The 27,121-nt window shown below is 44.1% G+C and overlaps 1 protein-coding gene across 1 annotated transcript in view; it reads left to right on the plus strand.

The window, feature by feature from the left end:
- The first annotated feature begins 1,689 nt into the window (after nt 1–1,689).
- Nucleotides 1,690–27,121, plus strand: part of LOC135874340 (serum paraoxonase/arylesterase 2-like) — a 49,224-nt gene continuing 23,792 nt past the window's right edge. The window contains exons 1-2 of the mRNA XM_065399138.1: nt 1,690–1,763; nt 10,515–10,585. Coding sequence (XP_065255210.1) covers nt 1,690–1,763; nt 10,515–10,585 — 145 coding nt within the window. The remainder of the gene's footprint in view (nt 1,764–10,514; nt 10,586–27,121) is intronic.

Consider the following 27,121-nt stretch of genomic DNA (forward strand, 5'->3'; position numbering starts at 1 on the left):
CACACGCATGCAGAGTGGGACATCAAAGGGTAGTACAAAGGGGTGGAGGGGAATGCATCTGCTCTCTGGCAGCTGATTTGCCATAGATGCTGAAATGAAGAGATTTACAGGAGAATCTCAGCTTCCATTTTTTAAAAAAAAAGTAAATTTCTAGCCCTCATGGTTTCAGAGAAAAGCTGGCAAACATGGAGTGAACCAAAAAGGCTTGGAAACCAAAAGAAAAAAGACCCCAATATTTATTATTTTAAAATCTCATGATTTTTAAACTAATCTTGTAATTTGAGGGAGGCCTGGCTGATGCTTTTTGAATCGTTGCAGGTTAGCAATGCTGGTTGTGCCTGTTTCCCTTGGGGACACATGTAGTTTTCCCTCATTGCTTTTTAATGGGAAATCTTTGGCCATTTCTTATCACTGGAGACACAGGGCTAAGATTCCCCAAAAGACTTAGGCCCCTAACTGCCATTTTAGCTGTCTAAATTCCAGAATCAGGGATTCACAAATCCCCCCCCCCCCGATGCCACCAAACCCTGTAGGTGCCCTAAATTCCCCCAGCACCTACATTTTTGCAGTAGAAGTTCTCTAGGTGCCTGTGTGCCTGCGGACTGGTGCCTCAGGCAAGGTGTCTGCCTAAGCCCCAGTCTACACTACAGAATTAGGCTACATCTACACTACAGGGGGGGGTCGATTTAAGATACGCAAATTCAGCTACGCGAATAGCGTAGCTGAATTCGATGTATCGCATCCGACTTACCCCGCTGTGAGGACGGCGGCAAAATCGACCTCCGCGGCTTCCCGTCGACGGCTCTTACTCCCACCTTCGCTGGTGGAGTAAGAGCGTCGATTCGGGGATCGATTGTCGCGTCCTGACGGGACGTGATAAATCGATCCCCGAGAGGTTGATTTCTACCCACCGATTCAGGCGGGTAGTGTAGACCAGGCCTTAGGTAGACATAAGGCAGCTTACGTCAACCTAATGCTGTAAGTGTCCACACTAAAATGTAGCTCCTGCCGATGTAACTTGCCCACTACACCGACTTAATAACTCCACCTCTGTGAGAGGCGCAGCGCTTAGGTCGATGTAGTTAGGGCGAGGTGGTGTCAGTGTAGACACTGTGTTGTTTACACCAACTGCTGCTGCCTTTCAGAAGCTGTCCCATAATGCCCCACGCTGACAGTTAAATGGGTGCTAGCGCTCCTGGCGAGGATGTGCAACGCCGACATCAGGAGCACAGTGTGGACGTGTAAAACCGATTCAATTACTGCGGTGGCTGTATATCCAGGTAACCCAGGTCGAATTAATTCTGTAGCTAGACTTGCCCCAAGTTCCTGTGTGAATCTAGCCCAGGGTCTTTCTCCTGCGGCTGGTGTTTGCTAGGCTGGAGCTAGAAGCGTCCCCTCGCCCATTCTCTCCTGCTCGGGGAGTTTGTGTCTCTCCCCGTTGCCAGTCCTAGCTCAGGGCTATCACGGAGGCAGGGCGCTCAGCCCCGAGCAGGCTCCCGGGGGGCAGGGCGAGGCGGGGCGAGCGCGTGGCGGGAGGCGGAGTGCCTGATCCCATTAGCGGCCCCGAGGCTCTCGCAGCTGGGAGGGGACAATTAGTGGCCGTGGGCGGAGCCCTGGAGCCCTCGCTGAAAGGCGGGCGCGCTCGGCCTGGTTTGCGAGGGGGCATAGACTAGCGTCCAGCGCAGAGCCATGGGGAAAGTGCTGGTGCTCGCCCTCGCCGGGATACTTGCCGCCCTCTTCGGGGAGAGGCTAATGGAGTTTCGGTAAGTGGTTCCAGCCCCACCTCGGGGAGCTGGCCCGAGCCGGGGCACGTTCGGGAGCTTGGTTCCCTGGAGAGACTGGCGAGCTCTTGGGAGACCCGGAGAGGTCCTGGGTCTGTCCGTCTAGTTGGTGCTTTCCTTCCCTAATGGGGGCGGGGTGTTTCAACAGCACAGCGTTCGCTGCTAAATAGAACGGCCACAGGTGGGGAATCGAATTAGAAGTCACTCCGGTCTAGTGGGACTCGGGAGCTCTTGGGTCCCGCACGTCCTTATTGCCCAGAGTTCTTGTCCTTCTGCACGGGGCATGCAGAGCAGAAGTGCCATGAAGAGAAGGCTCGATTGTGCATTCCTCCCATACCGTCATCGGCTGGCAAAGCTTGTCTGCGGGGTTCAGGCTGAGTGCAAAGCGGCATAGGTCGGAAGAGCCTGGCTTTGTAGAGCCTGGATTGCTGAGCAACTGAGATTACATCACTGTTTAAAAAAGTGGTTGTCTGTCTTCCCAGGGGATTGCAGTTCATCTTGTTGCCTAGCATGGCATGCAGCTTTAGCAAGAGCCTGCACGTACAGAAATGCCACTGAATTTGTCGGAGGAAGGAAGGGGTTAATGTAAACTACCCTGTTATCCTCCAGATGCAATCGGAGCACTTGCTTTGTTTGCTTTTGCATTGGTCGTTCTAAGCCAAGCTTCAAACTAACTTCAGAAATATTCGCCCCAGATAAATCAGATTTACAGTAGGGTGATGTCGTAGCTGGGTATGTCCAATCCTTTGCTAACCCGAGCTAATGGGGTCTGTGAAGTATGAACCTTAAGGGGATAGCTTTGTTTACTTGCGTGTTCCTCTTCCAACAGAGGTCATAATGACTGAGGGTATGTTGACACACTGTCAAGATGGTAAATACAATTTCCCCAATCAATCATTTAAAAAAAATCTGTTTTGCGAAATAACTTAGATTGCAAAAATAAATAACTTCTTTTTTTTTTTTAAAGCCAGAACTTGTGAATAAACAGCCACTAGCAAACCAGTTTCTGTACTATCTGGAACTGGAACCAATATACTTTCAATAAGGGAACATGCCAGTTTCAACTTTCAGAGGAGTTGTTTTGAGTAATGAGATGAATACTAAACCGAATCAAAGCTATTAAACCCTAGAAGTAGAGAGTACATCTAGCAAAGTCTAGTAATACAATATTACAGAAATAGCTTCTCTGGAAACATAACCATGTAACTTTAGTAGCTTTAGGCTAGAAAAGTGAATGTGGAATTACTTTGTTAGGTGACAGTGGAGTCATTGCCCTGGTAATAATGAGTGATGTAAAAATATTTGCAAGAAATCAAAGTAACAACATATAAACGATTTAAATTTTAGATCTAACATTGTAGCTAATTACAAATAAACTTTTTACTACTTACTTTTGTACAGGGTAGAGTGCAGTACAAGTATATTAAGAGAAGTATTGTGTTTGGAACTAAATTCAGTTCAGTGCTGGTCCTACCACTAGTCTGAGCACTAATTGGGAAATTTATTGGCAACAAAAAACTGCTACTGTTCTGTCTCACAATATAGGGATCTTGATAAAGTTCTAGCATTCCCGGTTTATTTTTTGGGTGAGCTGTTTCAGAGCATGGTAACTAGCAGGCCCCTGTCGAAAGCTGAATAAACAGGATTGAAATAATATTGAAAACTGGTAAAATAAAGTTATATGCTAGAAACAGATCAAACTAAAAGCACTTTGTGAATATTCTGTTTTTATTGCATTTTTATGACTTTTTTTTTCCCCTGGTGTGTGCATGTGCTGCATTATAAGCCTGCTATATTGCAACCTTGCTAATACAGCAGTACTGGTGACTGGAAATGTACAACTTCAGATAAGAGTTGAGACTGCTGTCTAGCTTCCCCTAATATGTACTGGAAGGAGGAGATTGGAAAGTGAGATTTTTTTTTTTTTCTTGATATCTCTCCACACCCATCTCCCACTCCAAAAGAAAATGAAAATTAAGAAGTTCTCTATAGCTTTGCTGCTGTTCACATTAATCCCTTGAGTTCTGGCACATTGTGGTCTGGTGATATGATACTGAAAAGGGTCCTTCAGTGTTTCTTTTTTTTCAAACACATTTAACATAATTTCTAATACTCCTGGAGGTGAAAAGTGATTAATTTTGTATTAAATTAGTTTATGCATCATACTGTATTGCTAATATCTACAGCAATGGAGGCAGCTTATTCACATCCTATCTCTGCTGTGGGGTCTGAGCATAGTAAGAGTTCACACTATTCATGGACTTTTGCCTCCACTCCTTAAAAGAACAATTCTTGATGGAGCTGAACTGCTGTATTTTCAGATGTGTGATTGTTAAAGGCACACTCTACTTATTTTCCTCTTGTTCTTATTATGCTTTAGTTTTAAAAATTCATAATAATAAATAAGGTCCTGATCCAATGTCCACAGAAATAAATAACGCTTCCATTGACTTCTGGCAGATGCTAACTTTCTCCTGAACACTTGATGCAAAGAGTGTACTTCAAAAGCTTCTATTGCTTTGAAAATGTGTTGTTGTTTTTAAACCATTTTTGTATTCCTCAGATGTAGAAGAAATAGGTCTCAAGCAAGAAACTCTTTAAAACCAGGAGAAACACTGTGATAGTCACATGAGGACATTCAATGTTGCATTTTTGTGTTGCAGTGGTGGGGTAGGGGTTGGCTGGGAGTGTGTACTAAGGTTATTTTTTTTGAGACGTTTCCAAGTGAATTTCCTAAAGAGATGAGGATCAGTTTCTCAGTTGTAAATTTTGAGACATTGGTAGAAATGATAATATCCTTGAAGCCCAGGTGGCAAACTTCATGTGCCAGGCCATGTCAACACTAAAGTTTTGCCAGCATTTTTTCTAGCATACAGCTGTTGACATTAATGTCGCTAGAACATGTGAAAGCTTCGCTGATACCATGTATCCTTGCTGCAAGAGATTGCATCAGCAAAACCCACAGTGCAGGAAGGATAGGCATCCACCACACCACCGTTTGTCTCATTTTCTTGGGGGATGTTTTTGCAGTGCATTGTGGGATAACAGCATTCTCAGGGAATTATGGCAACTTGGGGTCAAGTTTCCACAATTCTCTTTGTTCCATCACATAATCTTTTTTCACACTGTTATTAAAATACCCTCCAGTCTTCTCATTGCTTTTCAATTTCTCTGCTATCTCGCTGGGAGAAGCATAGATGCTGAAGAGATCAGCGGAATTTTCATTGTTTTAGAGACTGAGTGAGTAATTCTTCTGTATTCTGAACTTCAACTACCACCACTAGTAGTCCTACAGCAGCAAAAATGAGAATGACAGTCCCCAGTTGCTTCAGGCATTCACGGACGAGTTACAAACTGTGGAGAAGTGCATCTGTACCTGTGAAATGAGAACCAAGTGATGGGATTGGATAATGATGTAAATCTGGATGATCAGCCGTGGCCAGAGCACTTTTGGACTTAGAAAGTCATGTTCCTGGAGGTGAGTGCCACGCTTCCCCAGTCCTCCAGCTCAGGGATACCAGAATGGGTGTTGCATTGATAATGGAGACATGAGTGGTGATTGTGCTCTGGAGGCTTGCAATTCTGGGCTGCTATTAGTCAGTAGTCAATCACCTTGGTGTTGGAAAATCTATGGCAGGGGTAGGCAACCTATGGCATGTGCCAAAGGCAGCACGCGAGCTGATTTTCAGTGGCACTCACACTGCCTGGGTCCTGGCAACTGGTCCGGGGGGCTCTGCATTTTAATTTAATTTTAAATGAAGCTTCTTAAACATTTTAAAAACCTTATTTACTTTACATACAACAATAGTTTAGTTCTATATTCTAGACTTATAGAAAGAAACCTTCTAAAAATGTTGAAATGTATTACTGGAGCGCGAAACCTTAAATCAGAGTGAACAAATGAAGACTCGGCACACTACTTCTGAAAGGTTGCTGATCTATGGTATGGGGTGGGGGGGAAGTCCATTGTTATCCAGATATGAAAATCTATTAAGTATATCCTGCTGTACAGGATTGTGACTCTGGGCAATGTGCAAGAAATAACAGAGGAATTTGATGGCATGGGCTTCCCAAACAGGGGAGAGGGGGCAATATATGGGACACACTTCCTGATTCTGCGCCTCCCACCAGCTTGCTTCTGAGTACATAAACAGAAAGGGATACTTTTCTATGTTTATGCAAGCGTTGGTGGATAACGGGTGGACATTTCATTGGTGGATGCCTATCCTTCCTGCACTGTGGGTTTTGCTGATGCAATCTCTTGCAGGGAGGGTACATGGCATCATCGAAGCTTTCACATGTTCTAGCAACAGCTAATGTCGCCAGCATTTTTTCTAGTATACAGCTGTTAACACTTTAGTGTTGACATGGCCTGGCACATGAAGTTTGCCACCTGGGCTTCAAGGATATTATCATATCAATTAGCATTAGCATTGGCTGATCAGGGAAGGAGCATGACGCTCACATCTTCAAAAATACTGGACTTTTTTTGAAAGTCACAATCAGGGACACTTGTCTCAGACTGGCGCATACATGTTGGTGGGGGTGAAATGCCAACAGTGATTCTTGGGGACCTTTCCTCAGGGCATAGCTTCAAAAGATTGGGTTTTTGCATAACTGGAAGTGGGGAATTTGTATTCACCTCCCTCTAGACTTTTCCCAGACAAACACTTGACACTGTTTGTTCCAAAAATTCATTCTTGTCTGGCCCATTGTTCAGTACAGTCCTTCTAAAGTTCATAACGTTTACTAAAGTTCACCTCCCATCTACCCCCAGAGAGATGACATGCAGTCCCAGCCCACAATAATACATAATCTTTGCATTTAATACAACAGATTCCAAAGACACTTAAACTTAATAAGGTTTTTCAAGGATATTCCAGGAAATTGCCACATCTATCACTCTATGCTTGTGTATGAATGTTAAATGATATGTAAATACTTGCTATGAGTCTGGAAATAGTGGTGCTGACTTGGGCAGTCACATGTTTTGCTTTGTAAGAAACCGTAAATAAAGCATGACTTTCACAAAACTCAATTTTACTGAGCAGTTCTCAATTGTCACTGGCATTGAGCGATATGGACAGGTATTGCTGCAGGCGATGCCGGTGCCTTGAGAGTGTAGGGGATGGATAGTCCCTGGAACATAGAATTGTCCATGCAGTGCAATGGCTGCTGGGGTGGAAGTCTTTGGGCATTTTACTCCATTAAGTTTTGTAAGACCTGCGTCTGCGTGTAGAGCTGCATGATGTCTTTGCACATCTTGATGCATCTCTTGGTCCTTCTGCTCAATGCACCTCTAGGTCCTTCCTCCAGCATAGAGGGAATCCAGGGATTTACTTGAATCTCTAGTCTCTCATGCATGGGGCTCTGAGCAATGGAGGAACTCAGAAAACATGTCCTCCCTGGTCCTTTTTTTCCTTCCTGGTCAAGGTCAGTCTTTCAGCAGGAGTGGAGGCTGCGCCTCTCAAGGATGCCCAAGCCAAGGCTGCTGAAAAAGCTAATAATGTCTGTCTTTTTATTTAAAGAAAAAACAGAAAGGAAAAGCAATGTGAAAAAGTGTAGGGAGTTTTGAGACAAAGATTTACATAAAAATATGCAGAGGGTCAGGTTTGGTTCAGGACTGCTCAGCAGCTCCCAGCATAGTGAGTGCATAAGAGTGCTGTTCAAAGCCTGCTGCTGGGGGCGCAAGGACTGTTGGGTGTCCTGGGCAATAAGTGTAGGGATAGTGCAGTAAATATTGCTAACTTTATTACAGCAGTAGTGATCATGGGTGATATCACTCCTAAGGCTGACAAGGGCCCCCAGGATAGACAGCTGCTCAAGGAGGCTTGAAGTCGCCCTAGCCCATATGCTGCCAGTTGGTGGTGGTTCACAGAAGGTGTCCTAGTGTGACAGAAAGAACAAGACCACACTTCCTAGAAATGGCCAGGAAACGAGTAAAGAGCATCTGCTCGAAAATACCTGGCGAGATTGTGCCAGAGACACAAGGTATCATCCAAACCCCACAAGGCCCGCATCATCCAAACCCCTCATGAGAGGAGAAGGTTCTTGCCATCGCCTACCTCTGCAAGCCAAAGCAAAGTCACCCTCCCTGAGCCATCAGCACCATCTCTACCACTTCCTACCCCTGAATCCAAGCACAGCATACACGTTTTGAACAAAGACTCTCGGACTGGAAAACCAAAGCACTGCCATTTGCAATGTTTACATAAAAATCATGTACAGTAGAATCTGAGTTACGAGCACCAGAGTTATGAACTGACCAGTGAACCACACACCTCTTTGGAACCAGAAGCACGCAATCAGGCAGCAGCGCGCGCACACACACACACACACACACACACACACACACACACACACACAGACAGTACTGTGTTAAACGCAAACTACTGGGGGGGAAAGGGAAAGCTTTTTTAAAAAAAGAGAAAAAAAAAAAAAAGATTTGATAAGGTAAGGAAACCATTTCTGTGCTTATTTCATGTAAAATTAAGATGGTTAAAAGCAGCATAGTAAATTTCAAAGCTGTATTAAGTCAATGTTCCATTGTAAACTTTTGAAAGAACAACCAAAACGTTTTGTTGAGTTACAAACATTTCAGAGTTACGAACAACCTCCATTCCCAAAGTTTGTAACTCTGAGGTTCTACCATAGGCTGCCTGACTAATTACTGGAGTGCTTGCAAGGTTTTTGACATTTTCTAATGCTCTGGTATTGCATTCAGAATATATTTGTTTAGGTTTGCATTTAATGGATTTATGGCGATGGATATTCTATCTTGCTACCAAAAGCTGCTGGCTACTAAATGGCTGTGATCGTTTCTTATTTTGCTGTCGGCACATTTTTAAAATAAATTGGCTCTGGCTACTTCAAAAAGGAATTCTTTTATTCTCTGACTGTGCACATTTGGCTGCCATTTTTGAAAGGGAGTGGAGGTGATTTGGGGCCCACGAAGAAAGTAAAGAGAGAATTATGCTTTAATATAGCTCCCTGAGCTCCCTTACCCGTCCTCAATGGATTCTGTGTCTGGGTGGGGTCCATTAGTCTCTTGAAGAGCTCCTGGCGGGGTCTATATCCTCCTCATCTCTCTTCTCAACACTCTTGTCATTGCTGCACTGCTGGGGCTCCTTCCTCTGGGTCTCATGAGGTGTCCACTCTTACCTACAGATTGCTGATGGGGTCCCTGCCAGAATTGCATAGAAGCAGCAAGTATTCGGGGGTAGCCGCAGATCTTCTGTTGGCCTCCCTTCCTCATGGCCTGGCATTTCTGCTCATCACCTTTTTTCTACCCCAGCTTCAGCATCATCTCTGTAATGACCGAATAGACCTCTATATTCCTGTGGTTATTCACAGCTGGGCTTGCACCACACCTCCCCACAGGCCAAGGAAATCTAGGCCTTCTTTTCTAGATAAGGCAGCAGTGCAAAGCTTACCTGTAGCTTTACATGGAGCCAGACCCCTATGCTTATAAAGGTAAGCTAGTAGGAAGAACACACAGGTATTTTAAAGGAGGTCAGGCTTCTGGTCACTGTGACCCCTGAACAGCTGATTTTAGAATTGTGACCAGAGCGGTCATTCTCGGCGAGTCATTGTGGGACTATGGCTGAAGGAAAAGGTAATGCAGCAAAGAAATGGCCCAGATTCACTAGCCATTTGCACCAGTTTTCTTGAGCAGAAGGACAATGTGAAAATAGATTGTAGGGTGGTATTATACCCTATACAGCTCCCAGTACCTAGCTACATACCAAAGCCAGGCCTACACTACAAAGTTTTGCTGGTAACACTTGCCTTATTTTATCATGTCTGTGTGTGCACCCACGAGCAATTTTGAATCCTGCTGCTAACACCCTGATTCTCTGTCAGCCAAGTTAAACCACGTCCCCAAATAACATAAAGCCGCTATTGGCACGGTACCAATGTCTTCGTGGATGGGATAACAAACCTGGTACATATCAATTTCTTTATTAAATTGACGAAATCTATTCAAGAGACCATGTAACCAATGTCAGTCAGGTTTATTAATATGGTACAGGAAAAAAGTTCTGTAAGATACCAGTCTCCAAAGAGCAGTCTCCTGCAGCGATGTTACATTCACCTTATGCAGAAAGTGTGCTCCCCAAGGTACACATTTCAGCTGGTATTATTTGTATGATTTTACAAGTTGCACATCTCTTTATATGTCACTAAAACCCAAACCATCAGTTTGTCCCAGTTCCCATGTTCCTTCCTTATCTTTGTTTTAGATACTCACATTCCAGGTACTTGTCCGTGAAGGTACCTCCCTAGCTTGTACTAAGACTTAGAATGAATGCATCTTGATTTTGACAAGTTTCCTATCTCCTTGTGCTAAATGCTTGCTTCAGTAAGTGTAAGGTGTTATGGGATACTTAGCATAAGTGAAAAGGATTATGGTATAGATCCGTTTAAGCCACATCACTGTTATAGGGTGACCAGACAGCAAATGTGAAAAATCAGGACAGGAGGTGGGGGGTAATAGAAGCCTATATAAGAAAAAGACCCCAAAATCGGGACTGTCCCTATAAAATCGGGACATCTGGTCACCCTACACTGTTACAATATTTGTACTTAATGCATACTTGTGTATATGGTGCAGATAATATATATTATTATGAAATCTATGTATATGCTAGCCAGCATATATCAGTCAACACTGTTTCAGTTTGTAAAACTCTCGCTTTGATCTGTTACACTAAACTGTATTTCCTCTTGCAGACGTAAACTGAATGGCTCCAGAGAGCTGGAACCAGTGGAACTTCCCAACTGCCACCTTATTAAAGGAATTGGTATGTATGTGATAGGACTGAGTACTTTGTACTGGGAGCCTTGCTTTGAAGTCAGCCACTAAAGCCAGGTTTTAAAAAGCTGACTCTGGAAACAAAAATAATTGTGGCCTATAAATACTCTTTTTGCTATTGTGAATCCCCTGAACTCCAGTGGGGAAGAAAAGAGTCAGCAGACAGAAAATTCTGTTGTGAACAGCTGGATGTTCAGAATCGAGGGAAAGTTTCAGTTAGTACTGGGATGGGAGGCTGTATAAGTACATTGTCATTGTTGTTTGTCTTTTCACAACCTTTGTCACAGTACCATGAAGATGGAGAGACCAACTAAAGTTCTGTTGCATATCTGAAATGCACACGGTGAGGTGTGGCCATGCTAGTGGGACAGGCCTTCAGATGCCTATCTGCTGGTAATATATTTCCTACAGGACCTTCTGCAAGTGTGAAGGTTTTCAGAGACAGCAACAGGCACAGAGTTAACTGCCGTGCTGATAAAAGCAAGCTGGCAAAATGCTGGGAGGAGTTGGTGGTTTTAAGATCAGAGTCCAGTCAAAGTGGATGTGGAGAAATAGAAAAGGTGTTTAGTATATGAGATACATACAGCAGCACACTCCCCTTTTTCATGTTATGGTATCCCAAAGTTCAGTGTATTGCATAATTTACCCTGAATATGCAAGTGAGCTATAACACTTGAAAGACAGAGCGTCCATGCTTGTGACTAGCTAAGTTAGGAAAAGGGGATTGCCATTACTTTCTATATAGGACATGTCTGAAAATACTAAGCACTGAAGTTATTTCTGCATGTTTATTTGTGCAGACCTAAACACTGTCATATACAAATTAATTTTAATATGTGGCCTGTTTATGAAGAAAACTAAAATGTAAATTTCTTCATCTCCTTTTCTTTATAGAAACAAATACAATATTTATGTGTAACCTAGCATGTCTGTATATCTTGGTATACATTAACTGGTCATTTTGTCCTCTTAATTTAATATTTCTGTTGTGCACAAGGAAAACTGGAATTTATTTTTTAGCTAAATGAGCAATTATAAATTCTGTTTGGCTATTAGCCACTTAGCTACATGTTCGTTGGTTAAAATATCTCCTTCATATTTGAGGTAGTGAGCTCAGCATCATAAGGATGGCTTTTTTTTTTTTTTATTTGTACAAACGTTTCACATGTTGAAATCAGCCAGGTCAAAATAGGTTTAGCTGTTTTAAACATTGAAGTCACCATTAACTTGTTTTCTTCCTGTTTCAGAGCACTTATGAGTGGATTTGCTGATTGAAGAATACTAGGTTATTGTGGGAGGGCAAATTAGGCCTATGTCTTGTTTAACAGGATCTTTCTAATGGCTGCTAAAACAAAATCCTAACAGGGTTGTACTTAGTAATATCTGTATATGGCTGAACTCCCTTATCTATTTTTTGTGGGATGCTTTGGCTCAGTTGGACTTTACAGCTTTTCCTCTGACCTAGCTGAGTCACACTGTTGATTTCACAAATCTCACTTCCTGACTGTTGCAGGGATTAAATGTCTTTCTGAACTCAAAATTATGTAGTTGAATAAACACAAGTAGAATTTTTTGTGTGAGATAGTGGGGAGGGTAGGTCAGCAGAACTTACATTTGAAAGCATTTCATTCTTCTGAGTTGAGCCCATATTTGTTAGAGGAAGAGGCAGAATATTCATTTCCCTTGATAATATTTCGTGTAAAAGGTATTCTTGAGTGATCCCTGTAAACTGGTGTCTTCGCTCCCATTTGGGAAAAGCAAATGAGTCTTTACCAAACCTTTTGCAAAATGTCAAGTATCAGGGGGTAGCCGTGTTAGTCTGTATCCACAAAACAACTAGGAGTCCGGTGCCACTTTTGCAAAATGCTCATTCTGTTCAGGAAAATAGAACTCTAAATGGCAAAAACAGTTTGATTAACTTATGAACAAGATAATTAACTGACCCTCACACACATCTTGGAGCCTGATATTTATATGAAGATTAGCTGAATGCTGACGCCCCTCTTTTGCCCGGAGACTGTGGTTGAGAAATAAACAATGTTACAGCTATCCTCCTTACTCCTCTGTCATAATATTCCCAACCCTAGCTGAGCACTTTGCTCAGGTGCATTCCTGTCATCTGCTGGTCCTCAGAGCAAAGTCAAAGCAAGGAAACCGACTCAGTGGCTCCAACATATCCGTGGGTGACTATTAATAGTAGCAGTATTCTTATAGCACTTACGAGCCACAGTCATGGACCAGGACCCTGTTGTGCTAGACGCTGTATAAACACAGAACAAACTAATAATGTCAAGAAGTTGCTGCAAATTAAAAAGTCAGCATTTTGATATGAAATTGAAAACGTCACTCCAAAATTCACTTCACAGGATTGGGGCCCCAAATAATAGTCGAATGGCAGCACCAAGATAGTAGAGGTTGCATCACAACTTATGTTTAAAGATTGACCTTTCTAAGTCCTCTAAAATCAACATGCTTAGTTGAATTCCTTTGAAATGTGGTTTGCTTTAGGAGGGGGCAGTGCAGGGTTAGTGACCCAAAATTGGGCTCATTTGAGCTAGGAGTTGCAGAAATATAAGCCCCCCCCCAATATCCATTTTAAAAATAGTTTCTAGGTGGGTTCTTGCACAGAGCTGGAGATCAAACTATTGTTACGTGGGTCAAAAAGGTCTCAAGTTTTCAAGTTTTACCCAAGGTAGTGCACGGCACCCACTGAATCTTTGGGGGACTGAAATTGGGAACGGTGTTTAAGAACATGTTCATTTCTTTGCTTGTGTAGACAGCAGTCTGGAAGTATTACATTGCACATGAACCAATAAATGGGGGGAAAAAAATGAAGGCTTTTTTGCAGCCACTTTGTTTGCCTGGATTGTTCGAGGGAATTTGCTGGCAACATTGTCCCTGGCGAACACCTTGCCACTGACCTTTCTAGTCTTAATCTTTTTGTACTCCCATGCAATAAAGATTTAATAATTCATGTTGCTTGCTACAAGTTGTCGTTCTATTATAACATGTTTTTATTTTATGGGGAGGTTTATTGTGAACAAAGCAGAATAGTTAGCAGCCTGTCGAACCAAAACTTTTGTTATATTGGTGTGTGGGGAGTTGGCGGGGGGGGGGGGGGGGGGAGAGGGGTTGTGGCTATGGTAGGGGTGGGAAATGAGAATGGGTGGTAGGCTAGTCTAGGATTGGATGTTTGAGAAAATCTGTATTTTTAGTAACCCTGGGGAAGTGGCTGCTTCCAGATCTCTGAGCAGATAAAACGTGGTGGTTTCCAAAGACGCATAGCATGGAGGTTTGGAACTGACAGTGCAGGTACCTTGACAACTGACGAAAAAGAAATTCGTGCACTGACCAAATTGCCATTATGTGGATTCTAGGGAATTCCTGGCTCATGAGGTTGCAGAAGTTTGCGAGAGAGCAAAGAATATGCCATGTTATGGAGATTGTTGATAACAGGCTAATTTGGAAGAGAGGTGGTCTGCATTGGCATCATGTTTCCCCCATCAGTGACTTATGAGGTTGTCATCTACTGGACGTTGTGGTGATTCACAGGACGGAAATGATCTGGGCCTTAATCCTAGTGTAAACCTCATACAATGTGTGAAAACAGATTTGAACCCCATCAGAGAACTGTGGCTAGGAGCTGTGATAGTTTTCACTGATTAGACTGAGTGTCTGAATAATTGCTACTGTGACAATAGGAAAGCTATTAATAAGCATTGGAAGAATATTAACTGGGAAATCAGAGGGGTCATGGCTGACCAGACAATGTGGACTGTACGGCATAGAAACATTACAAGCTCTGACCTCCCCCACACTTTCTCAGAGATAGGGTATGTCCATTGGATTGGGTCAGAGGGTCTTTCTCTCAAATGTAAAACTGTCAGTATTTTCCAACAGAAATCGTGTGTCATTTCTCTCGCTGGCCCTGCCACAAACTTCACCCTCCATCCCATTCTGAAACATGATCAGAAGTACCACACACTGTAGCCTCTGCATGTGAGTTGGGTTATAGGTGGGGTTGAGAGGAAAGTAATGGCAATAGAAACATTTGTATACTAAGGAGTGGAAACTGCAGAGAGATGCATTCCCTGCTTGTGGTTGGAGGGGGGGGGGGCTGGGTACAGAAGTGGGAGGGGCACAGATTGACAGGGTAATGCAGTGAATGGGTCAGGGTGTGGCTGCGGAGGTGTGTCAAAGTAGGGTTGGTGGGGCCCCAGCTGACTGGCTCGGTATGCAAATTGCAGGGCATGATATGTACAGCTATCTAAATGACTATTAATTCCTACCAACAACATATCTTTCTCCTGTTTAAAAATAACCCTAGGAAATTCAATGGCAAAAAATTACATTACCGCAAAGTTGAGGTTGGTTGGTGTGTGTGTCATCCCATTGCTGAATGTTGAGTTGAGCAAAACTCACACTTCTGAAAAGCAGGAAATAAGCAGTTAAGGCTGCCCATGCAGTTTTAACTTTGCCCCTTTCAGCAGTGCCCCAATAGACCCTGTTAACATACATACCTTTTACTCTGCCAACCATTTTCTTTTCCTTTTGTCCTTTAATAGTGTTAGATGGCATTCTGTGGGTGAGCATGAATGGGCTGTAAAAAGAGGTGAAGAGCTTGTACATTTCAGCAATAGTGAGGCTGGCAGAGTAAAGGTTTTTGTGTTATTGGGGCACTGCTGAAAGAAGGCAGAGTTAAGGTTGCCCATGTATGGGCAACCTTAACTCTGATGCAGCCTTAACTCTGAGTTTCCTAGTTTTCAGAAGTTTGAATTTAGCTCAACTCAGCTTTCTGCAAGGAAATGACATACCACCAACCTCCTCAACTCTACATTAACATAGTTTTGCCACTGAATTCATAAAGGAAACCAGGAAATTGACACACTTCTACCCATCTGAATAAAATTACTCACTCGTGTGTTTCTGTTGAACTCAGCCATGTAACGTTGCTCATGTGTTTGCAGGATCTAGCCCACTGTAATTACATAAGGATATTTTGCATGTGTATATCAGTCTTTTTTTTTTTTTTTTCTTAAAATCCCCCAATAAAATGTTTTAATCTGCAAAACTAGACTAGTCAGTCTGGCCTCTTGAGTGGGCATGTGATTAATTACTTTATTCAGAGCCAAGATAGTCAATCTTAAACTACTCATTTTGTACATGAGAGAATGGAGCAGCTCTTCCAGTCTATTGTCATTATGTTAAAAACCATTCACCAGTGGTAGTTTTTCAAGTTACTGCAGGCTTGGTTTTGCTATCTAGTTCACTTTTGTTTGTTTTTCCACATAGAATTTCCCACTTCATGGTTTTTAGACTCTTGTTCACTTTGCTTTCGAACGCCAACTTAAAAAAAAGAAGTCAGAAACTGAACTTGGTGGGAAGATGGGGGAGAAAGTGTGCTTTTTTTTTTTTTTTTTTTTTTTTTTTTAAAAAGAGAATAACCAATGTCTTTTAAGTTGGCATAACTGCACACCTGAATTGGAACCTTCAGTCCAAGGTGATCTTTTTAATTGTTAGAAATCTACATCCTGGGTGGGAAAAGGGTACATTACGCTTGTGTTTACAGCTGGGCAAAATCAGGAATTGTTATATAACTGAACCCTCCAATTTGTTTTGCTTTTATTTGACCCCTTCTTGCTGAATTCTTTTTTATTATTCACAAGAATGTTTGCAGAAAGAAGTTTCATGAAACACTCAAGTGAGTGTTCACGTTGGAAGTGTTCTCATGATTGCCCCAAGTTCTCTTCTAGATTTCCCTCCTGTTCAAGAAAGTGCATCAGTGAGCTGAAACTGTGTCATAAGTGGGCCAATTGTGCAGCATGAATATCAAATACTTGTTACTAACAGTTTGTGAATAACCCATACGCTAACAATGCTTAGTTTAAGCAATTCATTGAACAGCTGCAAATAGTGAACACATTGGTAAAAAATCATGAGTTGTTTGTGTGTATCACAAAGAAAAGAGTACGTTTGAATAGGTGATCGTTTGTGAATTGTTTACCTAGCTCTATTAGTATTACTGTCTCAAAATTTGATCTTAATTAATTATTTCCATGAATTTTTATTTTAGGAGTTTCTCCTCATGAACAATCTATTGCTTTGTTTAACTTGTGTATGTTACCCTCAGAAACGTGATGGAATTGTATTTCATATCCGCAAGCAGGTGAATTTGAAGTTTCATTTAATGTAGTATGGTGCAAGTACAAAATAATTCCATATCCTGACAGAAGAGGGGAAAAAAGGACCTTTGTAGTAAATATTTCTAGGGTACTCATCACTGTAGGAAGTGACTGTGACAGTCTGGTCAGAGTTCAGGAGTGCAATCCAGGACCAGTGGGGGGTTGTCACCACTTACCCATAACTCTGGGTACCTCGCAATGCTCTGTTGCTATAGCTCCCAACCTGGGCCACTTACAACAAGCCTACAAGCATGTGGGTCACACCCTGAGCATCTGTGTGCTTGCATAGCCCTGGTTCAGCAGCGCTGATCCCAACAGCCTGTCTACAACCTCACTTTGGCTTCCACCAGCCTGGGTTACAACCAGCCAGATGACTCCAACACATTTCCAGTCCTGAATTTCCCCAAAATTGTGTGCCCTAAACCAGTATCTTTCAAAGTTTGTGTCGCAGCCCAGTACTGGGTCGCGGCATGTAAGTCACTGGGTCGCCTTGTTCAGCACCCAGGGACCCTAGCGGCTCTGGTCAGCATTGCCGACCGGGACGTTAAAAGTCCTATCCGTGGTGCTGCCTAGCTAAGAGAGGCTAGTGCCTACCTGTTCTGACACCGTGCTGCGTCCTGGAAGCGGCCAGCAGCCGGTCCCGCTTCTAGGCAGGGGGGCCATGGGGCTCCACGTTCTGCCCCAACCCCAAGCAACCGCTCCACACTCCCATTGGCCGGTTCCTGGCCAATGGGAGCCGGGAGTGGTGGTGCCTGCGGGCAAGAGCTGTGCGGACCTGCTTGCGGAGGAGCCCGGACCTGCTGCTGGCTGCTTCTGGGGCACAGCGTGGTCTGCAGTGCCAGGAGAGGCAGGAAGCCTGCCTCTGCACCCCGGCTGCGCCGCTGATTGGGAGCCGCCGGAGGTAAGTTTACGCCTGAGCCTCCCCAAACTTGGAACCCCTTCCTGCACCCCAACTCCCTCATCCTTGGCCCCATCTCAGAGCCTGCGCCCCCAGCCCTGAGCCCCCCAAAACCTGGAGCCCCTCCTGCACCCCAAACCCGTCATCCCAGACCCCATCTCAGAGCCTGCACCCCCAGCCCATAGCCCTTCCACACCCTGACCCCCTGCTCCAGCCCTGAGCCCCTCCCAAACCTGGAACCCCTCATCCCACAGCTCCATTGGGTCACAGGCATCAACAATTTTCTTCAACTGGGTCCCCAGAAAAAAAGTTTGAAAACCACTGCCCTGAAGTGTCCAGCCTTCTCCTGGACAGCTCTGAGAAATAATGTTTGTTGCACCTGTAAAGAGACAAACTGCATCACAGATTATTATCTAAACAGCGCACAGAGTTAGTTCATAATGAAAATAAATAAATGTATTAACAATAGGACTTAAGTGGTGCTAAGTAAAAGGAACAAAGTTAGAAAGGGTTAAAAGCAAATAAAAGTGAAAACACGTCTAAAAGAACATGTCTAATGTAACAAGATGCAGGCTTTATTGAAAATGGTTTCTCTCACCAGTCAATCATCTCCCAACTTGCCTCTTCTTCAGTCAGTACAGTAAGAACGGCCATACTGGATCAGCCCAATGGTCCATCATGCCCAATATCCTGTTTTCTAACAGTGGCCTGTGCCAGATGCTTCAGAGGGAATGAACAGAACAGGTAATCCATCAAGTGATCCATCCCCTGTCGCCCATTCCCAGCTTCTGGCAAAGAGAGGCTAGGGACACTTCAGAGCATGGTTTTGCATCCCTGCCCATCCTAGCTAATAGCCATTGCTGGACCAATCCTTCATAAACTTATCTAGTTCCTTTTTGAACCCTGTTATAGTCTTGGCCTTCACAGCATCCTCTGGCAAAGAGTTCCACAGGTTGATTGTGCATTGTGTGAAGAAATACTTACTTCCTTTTGTTTGTTTTAAATCTGCTGCCTATTCATTTCATTTGGGGGCCCCTAGTTCTTGTGTCATGAGGAGTAATTAACATTTCCTAAGAACATAAGAATGGCTATAATGGGTCAGACCAAAGGTCCATCCAGCCCAGTATCCTGTCTTCCGACAGTGGCCAATGCCAGGTGCCCCAGAGGGAGTGAACCTAACAGGTAATGATCAAGTGATCGCTCTCTCCTGCAGTCCATCACCACCCTCTGACAAAAAAGAGGCTAGGGACACCATTCCTTACCCATCCTGGCTAGTAGCCATTAATGGACTTAACCTCCATGAATTTATCCAGTTCTCTTTTAAACGCTGTTATAGTCGTAGCCTTCACAACCTCCTCAGGCAAGGAATTCCACAAGTTATTTACTTACCTTCTCTACACCAGTCATGATTTTATAGACCTCTATCGTGTTCCCCCTTAGTCATCTCTTTTCCAAGCTGAAAAGTCCCTGTCTTTTCAATCTCTCCTCATACGGAAGCTGTTCCATACCCCTAATCATTTTTGTTTCCCTTTTCTGTACCTTCTCTAGTTCCAATATATCTTTTTTGAGATGGGGCGACCACATCTACATGCAGTATTCAAGATGTGGGCATACCACGGATTTATCTAGAGGCAATATGATATTTTCTGTCTTACTATCTAACCCTTTCCTAATGATTCCCAACATTGTTTGCTCTTTTGACTGCCGCTGCACATTGAGTGGATGTTTTCAGAGAACTATCCACAACGACTCCAATATCTCTTTCTTGAGTGGTAACAGCTAATTTAGACTCCATCATTTTATATGTATAGTTGGGATTATGTTTTCCAATGTGCGTTATTCTGCATTTATGAACATTGAATTTCATCTGCCATTTTGTTGCCCAGTCACCCAGTTTTGTGAGATTCCTTTGTAACCCTTCACAGTCTGCTTTGGACTTAACTATCTTGAGTATCTGCAAATCTGGCCACCTCACTGTTTTTCTAGATCATTTATGAATATGTTGAACAGTACTGGTCCCAGTACAGATCCCTGGCGGACACCACTATTTACCTTTCTCCATTCTGAAAACTGACCATTTATTCCTACGCTTTATTTACTATCTTTTAACCAGTTACTGATCCATGAGAGGGCCTTCCCTCTCATCCCATGATAGTTTACTTTGCTTAAGGGACCTTGTCAAAGACTTTCTGAAAAACTAAGTACACTATATCCACTCGATCACCCTTGTCCACATGCTTGTTGACCCCCCTCCAAGAATTCTAGTAGATTGGTGAGGCATGATTTCCCTTTACAAAAACCATGTAGACTCATCCCCAACAATAGTTCGTGGATTATCATGTGTCTGATCATTCTGTTCTTTACTGTAGTTTCAACCAATTTGCCTGGTACTGAAGCTAGGTTTACCAGCTTTTAATTGCCAGGATCGCCTCTGGAGTCTTCTCGTGGTTTTTTTTAAATTGTCACATTGGCTATTCTCCAGTCACCTGGTACAGAAGCTGATTTGAATGATAGGTTACACACCACAGTTAGTTGTTCTGCAATTTCACATTTGAGTTCCTTCAGAACTCTTGTGTGAATACCATCTGGTCCTGGTGACTTTTTACTGTTTAATTTATCAGTTTGTTCCAAAACCTCCTCTAATGACACTTCAATCTGGGACAGTTCCTCAGATTTGTCATCTAAAAAGAATGGCACAGATCTGGGAATCTCCCTCACATCCTCAACCATGAAGACAGATGCAGAAAATTCATTTAGTTTCTCTGCAATGGCCTTATCTTCCCTGAGTTCTCCTTTAGGATCTCAATTGTTCAGCAGGCTTCCGGCTTCTGATGTACTTACAAATTTTTTAGCTGTTACTTTTTGAGTCTTTGGCTAGCTGTTCAAATTCTTTTTTGGCCTTCCTAATTATATTTTTACATTTTTTGCAATTTTTCCACAAAAGCACAAGGTGCTGGCTTCCTTTGTTGTCTCAGGTGGAAGACTTTTTCCTAGACAGATTGCTTACCTATATTCGGTTCCACAGACTTCAAACCCCATCCCCTTGGGTTGAAGGACCCATTTTTCTCAGCTTGCAAGGGTTCTGTTCCCTTGTCGGTCTAGTGATGGTTGCCTAAAATGGCTTTCTGTCCTTGCTTCTATCTCCCAAAGTTCAGTGACCTTGTTTCAGGAGGCAGGAAGCCCTCCTGTGTGCTCAGCTTGCTGTGCCCACCGGGAAGCTGACCTCACACTGTTCTTCCCTTCCTGTCGGCTTCCCATCCCCTGGTATGTTAAATGGGGCTTCCATTGTTTTGATTTTACCATGTTTTAATTTACGTAGGAGACTGGATGGGAACAGTTCCTTCCTTTGTTCAGCCACACACATTCAAACATAATTTCAGGGAGTATTCATAATTCTGAAGAAGTGTGAAGTAGTTCTTCACACCGCGCACAGTCAACTTGTGGAACTCCTTGCCTGAGGAGGTTGTGAAGGCTAGGACTATAACAGTGTTTAAAAGAGAACTGGATAAATTCATGGAGGTTAAGTCCATTAATGGCTATTAGCCAGGATGGGTAAGGAATGGTGTCCCTAGCCTCTGTTAGTCAGAGGGTGGAGATGGATGGCAGGAGAGAGAGATCACTTGATCATTACCTGTTAGGTTCACTCCCTCTGGGGCACCTGGCATTGGCCACTGTCGGTAGACAGGATACTGGGCTAGATGGACCTTTGGTCTGACCCAGTACGACCGTTCTTATGTTCTTATGTTCCTCTGTTCCTCTTATAGTGTTAATACATGCCGTTTACAATTATATTAATCACCAGTGTGTTACAGGCATTCATAAAATCTTGCATGATACACTAACGTATACAGTCAGTTGATTAATTTGCTTAACTGAGGTTTAGACCCCCTGTCTCTCTAGTTCAGATAAAGTTTATTTTTCTTGCTGGAGTGTGGCCACACTGTCTCTTTACCCCACTTGTTAGCTTGATAGCTTTGTTTATCTGATATATGTAAATACATTTTCATTGTCTATGAGGCCAGATCTACACTACAGACCTATATCGATATAACTAGGTCACTCAGGGGTGTGAAAAATCCATATCCCTGAGCGACATAGTTATACTGATCTAGACAGCGCTAAGTCTACAGGAGAGCTTCTCCTGTCAACATAGCTACTGCCTCTCAGGGAGGTGGATTAACTATGCCGATGGGAACAGCTCTCCCATTAGCATAGTAGCGTCTTCACTAAAGCCCTACAGCGGGCTGTGTATCTGGGTTCCCCTTACCCTCTGCCCTTGGACTGTTCTTAATGTGACAGTGACAAATAAACTTAATTACTCTATTTTATCAATTTATTTAGATTTGACAAGGTAAAAGATGCACCAGCATACAGAAGCACTAACAAACTTCCAATGGCCTAAAACAGCATTAAAAACTAATATATAAATTTAACTCCAGACAATCCCTTGCTCCCTCATCCAGGACCGCACCCTCTGACGTCATCCCAGTACCTGTCAAATCTCATATTGAGATTATAGTTCATGCTGGGCAGCAAATGATTTTTCTATCCCACAAAAATGTTTGAGATTTCAAAATCTTCCCCTCCACCCTGAAATATTGGGATGAAATGTCAAAATCTCAACAAAATTTTGCAAACTGGTGGAGAAAAAAAGTTAGTTCTGGTCAACTGTAATGTTTTGTTCTGATTCTGACCATTTTAATTTTTTTCTTACTATAATTAGCTAAAATTTTGAAACCGAAGGTAATCTCAGACTGGGAAAATGAAACTTTTCACTTTGAAATGAAACTGACAATTTTAAAACTTTAAAAATGTTTTTTTCAAGTAAAAGAAATTGCTGAAATAGGCTCTTTCCTCTGAGAGACAAGGCGGGTGAGGTAATAGCTTTTATTTCTATTGATGAGAGAGACACGCTTTCGAGCTTACACAGAGCTCTTCTTCAGGTCTGGGAAAAGTACTCAGTGTCATAGCTATATACAAGATGGAACAGATTGTTTAGCATAAGGAGTCAATTAACAGTTTTGGTTTTGAGGAACTGGCATTGTCTGATGAAACATTTAGTTGAAAAATTCCAGACCAACTTTAATTACAGTAGTAGACTGCACTCACATTTTCTCTTTTCTGGGTCTGTCTGCTTGTATTTACTGTGGCTTTTAAATATGAGTCTAGGACTGACACTGTCTACTTATTGCTTCCAAAACAAAGCTTCCCTGTATGCTTTAATCATGGCTTGAGATAGTGAAATCCTAAGCGAGAGAGACACATCTTGCTGTATGTCTCCATCTCCACAATTGTCTTATCTGTGAAGATAACATCATCAATTGTCTGTATAGCATTAATCCATCTTTTGGCTTGATGCTTGCATTTCTTTTCACATCTTGAATGGGCAGGCAGTGGTTGGAGGACTAAATGGAAGACTCATGATGACTGTACACAGTTAACATACATGTACAGTGTCCCAAAATTTGCAGAATTAGTTTTGTGGTCTATCTAGCTTCTGCATAATGCCATCCATGGGATTTTTGGGTGGGTTTTATAATTGCTTGTTTATGGTGATATCAAACCTACCTTGGCTATGTAAATGCATTTTAGGTATTGTCTGCTAATTAACTTCCTCCATTATTTTTATAATTTCATCTTGTATTTCAGTAAATCGAGATCATAGTAAGACGGATGCTTTAGGTTAGTTTTCCACAACCAGTCTTTACTGTAGCTATGAAATTGAATATGCACTTTGAAATATGGTTTGTGGGTGCTATCACACTCTAATTGCAATGTACATTTATGAGTGGATCTCTTCACGGGTCTTTCAGTGTAGTGGTGACTGCAGGTGTATGAAAAGGCGGGACCTATTGATGGGGTCTGCTCATTCTGTAGAACAGCACAATGATTTGATTGGTGCTGCGCTATCTCTGTGTATGCCCCAGTGATGGTTTCTAAAAACTCTGATCTCATATAGTGGGATTGATGCATAGCAACTTTTGTTGGGAATCACTCTGAGGTCTTGCATGTGAATGTCATTTGTAGATAGTGACAGGAGTGCAGTAGGAATGCCAACTTTCTAATCACACAAAACTGAATACCCTGGCCCCACCCATGTCCCACCCCTTCTCTGAGGCCCTGCCCCCACTTGCTCCATCCCCGCTCACTCCGTTGCTCGCTTTTCCCCACCCTCACTCACTTTCACCAGGCTGGGGCAGAGGGTTGGAGTGCAGGAGGGGGTGTGGGCTCCAGCTGGGAGTATGGGCTCTAGGGTGTGGCTGGGGATGAGGGGGTTGGGGTGCAGGATGGGACTCCAGCCTGGGGCAGGGAGTTAGGGTGCGGGGGATGGGGGAGGTTGAGGGCTCCGTCTGGGGGTGGGGCGGGGGATGAGGGGTTTGGCATGCTCGGGGAAGGGGCTTGGGGTGCGGGAGTGGGTGCGGGGTCCCGGCGGTGCTTATTGCAGCTCCGAGGAAATGGCCGCCAGGTCCCTGAGGCCTCTAGCTGCAAGGGCGGCCAGGTGGCTCTGTGTGGTGCGCGCTGCCTGCGTGCCCACAGGCGCCGCCCCCCGCAGCTCCCATTGGTCGCAGTTCCCGGCCAATGGGAGCTGCGGAGCCGGCAGCTGGGCGTTCCGGACACCTGGCAACCCTATTCAGGGCCATGGAACAGCACACAGTATGGTGAGTATATGGGGGCACTTTTCAATCCCGCTGGCTGTTAGGAGCTGGTGGCCTGGGTAACTTTTGGGATAGTATAGTAAACACTGCTAAACTTATTACAGGAAGTAGGGGTCCTGGCAAATATATCGCTCATACAGGTTCCAAAGGCCCAGAAAAGGCAGCCACTTGAGATGGCTCATGGGTGCCTGGGCCCATATACCACCAGCCCCATGTCCTCCCAGAGCTCATTGCGTAGGGTTACCATATTTCAGCAAGCAAAAAAGAGGACTGGAGGAGCCCCGCCCTAATCCTGCCCTAGCCCCGCCCCTGCCCCTCCCACTTCCTGCCCCCCTCAGAACCTCCAACCCTCCCCCAGCTCCTTGTCCCCTGACTGCCCCCTACTGGGACCCTCCCCCCATCCTAACTGGCCCCTAGGACTCTACCCCCTACCTGTACCCTGACTACCCCAACCCTTACCCACACCCCCACCCGCAGACAGACCCCTGGGACTCCCACGCCCCATCCAACTACTCCCCACCCCCTGACAGCCCCCCCCAGAACTCCCGACCCATCTAAACCCCTCTGCTCCCTGTCCCCTGACTGCTCCGATCCCTCTCCCCACTCCTGCCCCCTGACAGCCCCCCCCCCAGAACTCCCAAACACCACCCCGATCCTTGTCCCCTAACTGCCCCCTCCTAAGACCCCCCCCCCACCCTAACTGCCCCCCAGGAGCCTACCCCCTACCTGTACCCTGACTGCCCAAAACCTTATCCACACCCTCCCCAGAAAGCCCCCCCCGTCTCTTGACTGCCCCCTCCAAAACCTTGCTGCCCCTTCTCCGACCCCCTGGCCCCCTTGTTGTTGGCCTTCGCCTAATGTCTCTGTGAACTTGCTCAGGAACGGCCTGAGTCGCTCGTCCCGGCACGCTGGGCAGCAGGGGAGGAGGAGCGGGGGAGGAGCTCCAGACTGCCGGAGGCGATCTGCAAATGCAGGGAGAGAGGGAGTGATCTCTGCTGCAGGGGAAGCGGAGGAGGGGCTCTCTCTGGCTGTCGGAGCCCCATGTAAGTGGCACCATCCGGCCGGCTGCCCTGTTAGCCGCGCGCGCTCTGCATGGGGGGGGGGGGAAGTTCCGGACATTTACAAATTCCCCCCAGACGCTGTTTTTAGCTCAAAAAGCCGGACATGTCCGGGGGAATCCGGACGAATGGTAACCCTATCATTGCGGAGTGTCCTACCATGGCAGAAGCAAAAAGGCTACTCTGGCTAGAAATGTGTGAGCAAAGCTCAAACACTACTTGCTTGAAAAGTTCAGTGAAATTGTGCCAGAGAACGGCAAAGATGTCTGGGTCAAGACAAACTTGCATCGCTGCAAATGGAGGAAGGTCATGACTGCTGGCTAGCTTTGTGAGCCTGTCCAAGACAAGTCCCCTAAACCAGCCACAAATTGTTCTATCTCTTTCCTGAGTCTGACCATAGCAAGTAATTTGTTTTGGACTCAAATATTGTTAGTGGGTTGTTGTTTTTCTGCCAAATCGTGTAGTTTGAATGCCCAGATTCTGGCTTGCTTGCAAGCATTCTTTTGAAGTCTCAGTGTGTTTAATTTGAATTCTCAGGTGTTAGTTCATGTAGCTTTCAATCACTGGAAGTATTTCTTTTTTTTGTTCTGAATGCATTGAATATTAGTTGCATTTTGTAATTTTATTTGAATTATTTTGCCTGCAGAGGTATGTGCTTTGAATGCACCTAAGGTATTTGCAAAAGTATATATCCTGTTTTCTTTCTATTGATTTTTTTTTTTTTTTTTTTTTTTTTTTTTTTGCGTTGTACTGACAGTGCATGCTCTTAAAATAAACAGGCTAATTTAAAACAGAATTCCTTTGCTCCCTGACCATGTGCAGTCAGCTGCCGTTTTGGGAAGGGAAGGACAGGGAAGGAAACGGGGACAACATTTCTCAAGCTATAGAGGAAATAAGTGCATTAATAAGGGCAGTAAATCACATCAATTAGAGCCCCTGTCCCTTTCCTCAGTGGGTTTTCTCTGGGTTCAGCTTGGTCTTGAAGAGGTCCTGGTTGTCTGTTGGTTCTGAATCCTCCATGTCCCCATCCTCAACAAGCTCTTGCTCACTGTGCAAATCTAGGGTGCCTTATTCTGGGTGTCATGAGGTGTCTGCTGTCACTCACAGGTGAGATCCCCGCTCAGTATAGCATCTAGCTCTGCATACTAGAGACAGGTCTGGGGGACAGAACCATATTTTTTTGCTGCCTGGGCAGCAGAGTTCAAAATTCCACCAGAGCTGTCACTGCTGTGGAGACAGTGGCATTGTAGGCTTGTTTCTGGAGGAATGTTTGTGCTGATACACATAATATAGCATCCACACAGGCATTGTCCCAGTAGAAGAATACCAGTAGAGACTTCTGTCACTCAGGGAAGTGGTTTAACTTCACTGACAAAAGTTCGGGTATTATCAGGACTCCAATTTGAGTGTAGATGCCTGCAAGGTTGTGCCAACAGGAGGCAAGCTTTGTTGGTAAATATTCATAGTGTAGACAACTTCCTCAGTTGGCTGTACTCCAAAACCGACATCCCTCCTGCTGGGCTCTTGAGCCTCCCAGGAAAGTTGTTCCATGCTGCAGGACAAACACTTAGCATCTGTGAGTCATTTCCACATTGTGGCGCATTTAGAATGATTTAAAAAATATATATAATTGATGATTAAAATTATTCAATAAATGCTAATTTAATTCATTGCATAAATCAGGAGTCTTGTCTTACAACGTAGGGCTAATGTGTGTAGTGTACAGTGTTG

The sequence above is a fragment of the Emys orbicularis genome, chromosome 2 (assembly GCF_028017835.1).
Source record: "Emys orbicularis isolate rEmyOrb1 chromosome 2, rEmyOrb1.hap1, whole genome shotgun sequence".
In the NCBI taxonomy this organism is placed as follows: domain Eukaryota; kingdom Metazoa; phylum Chordata; order Testudines; family Emydidae; genus Emys; species Emys orbicularis.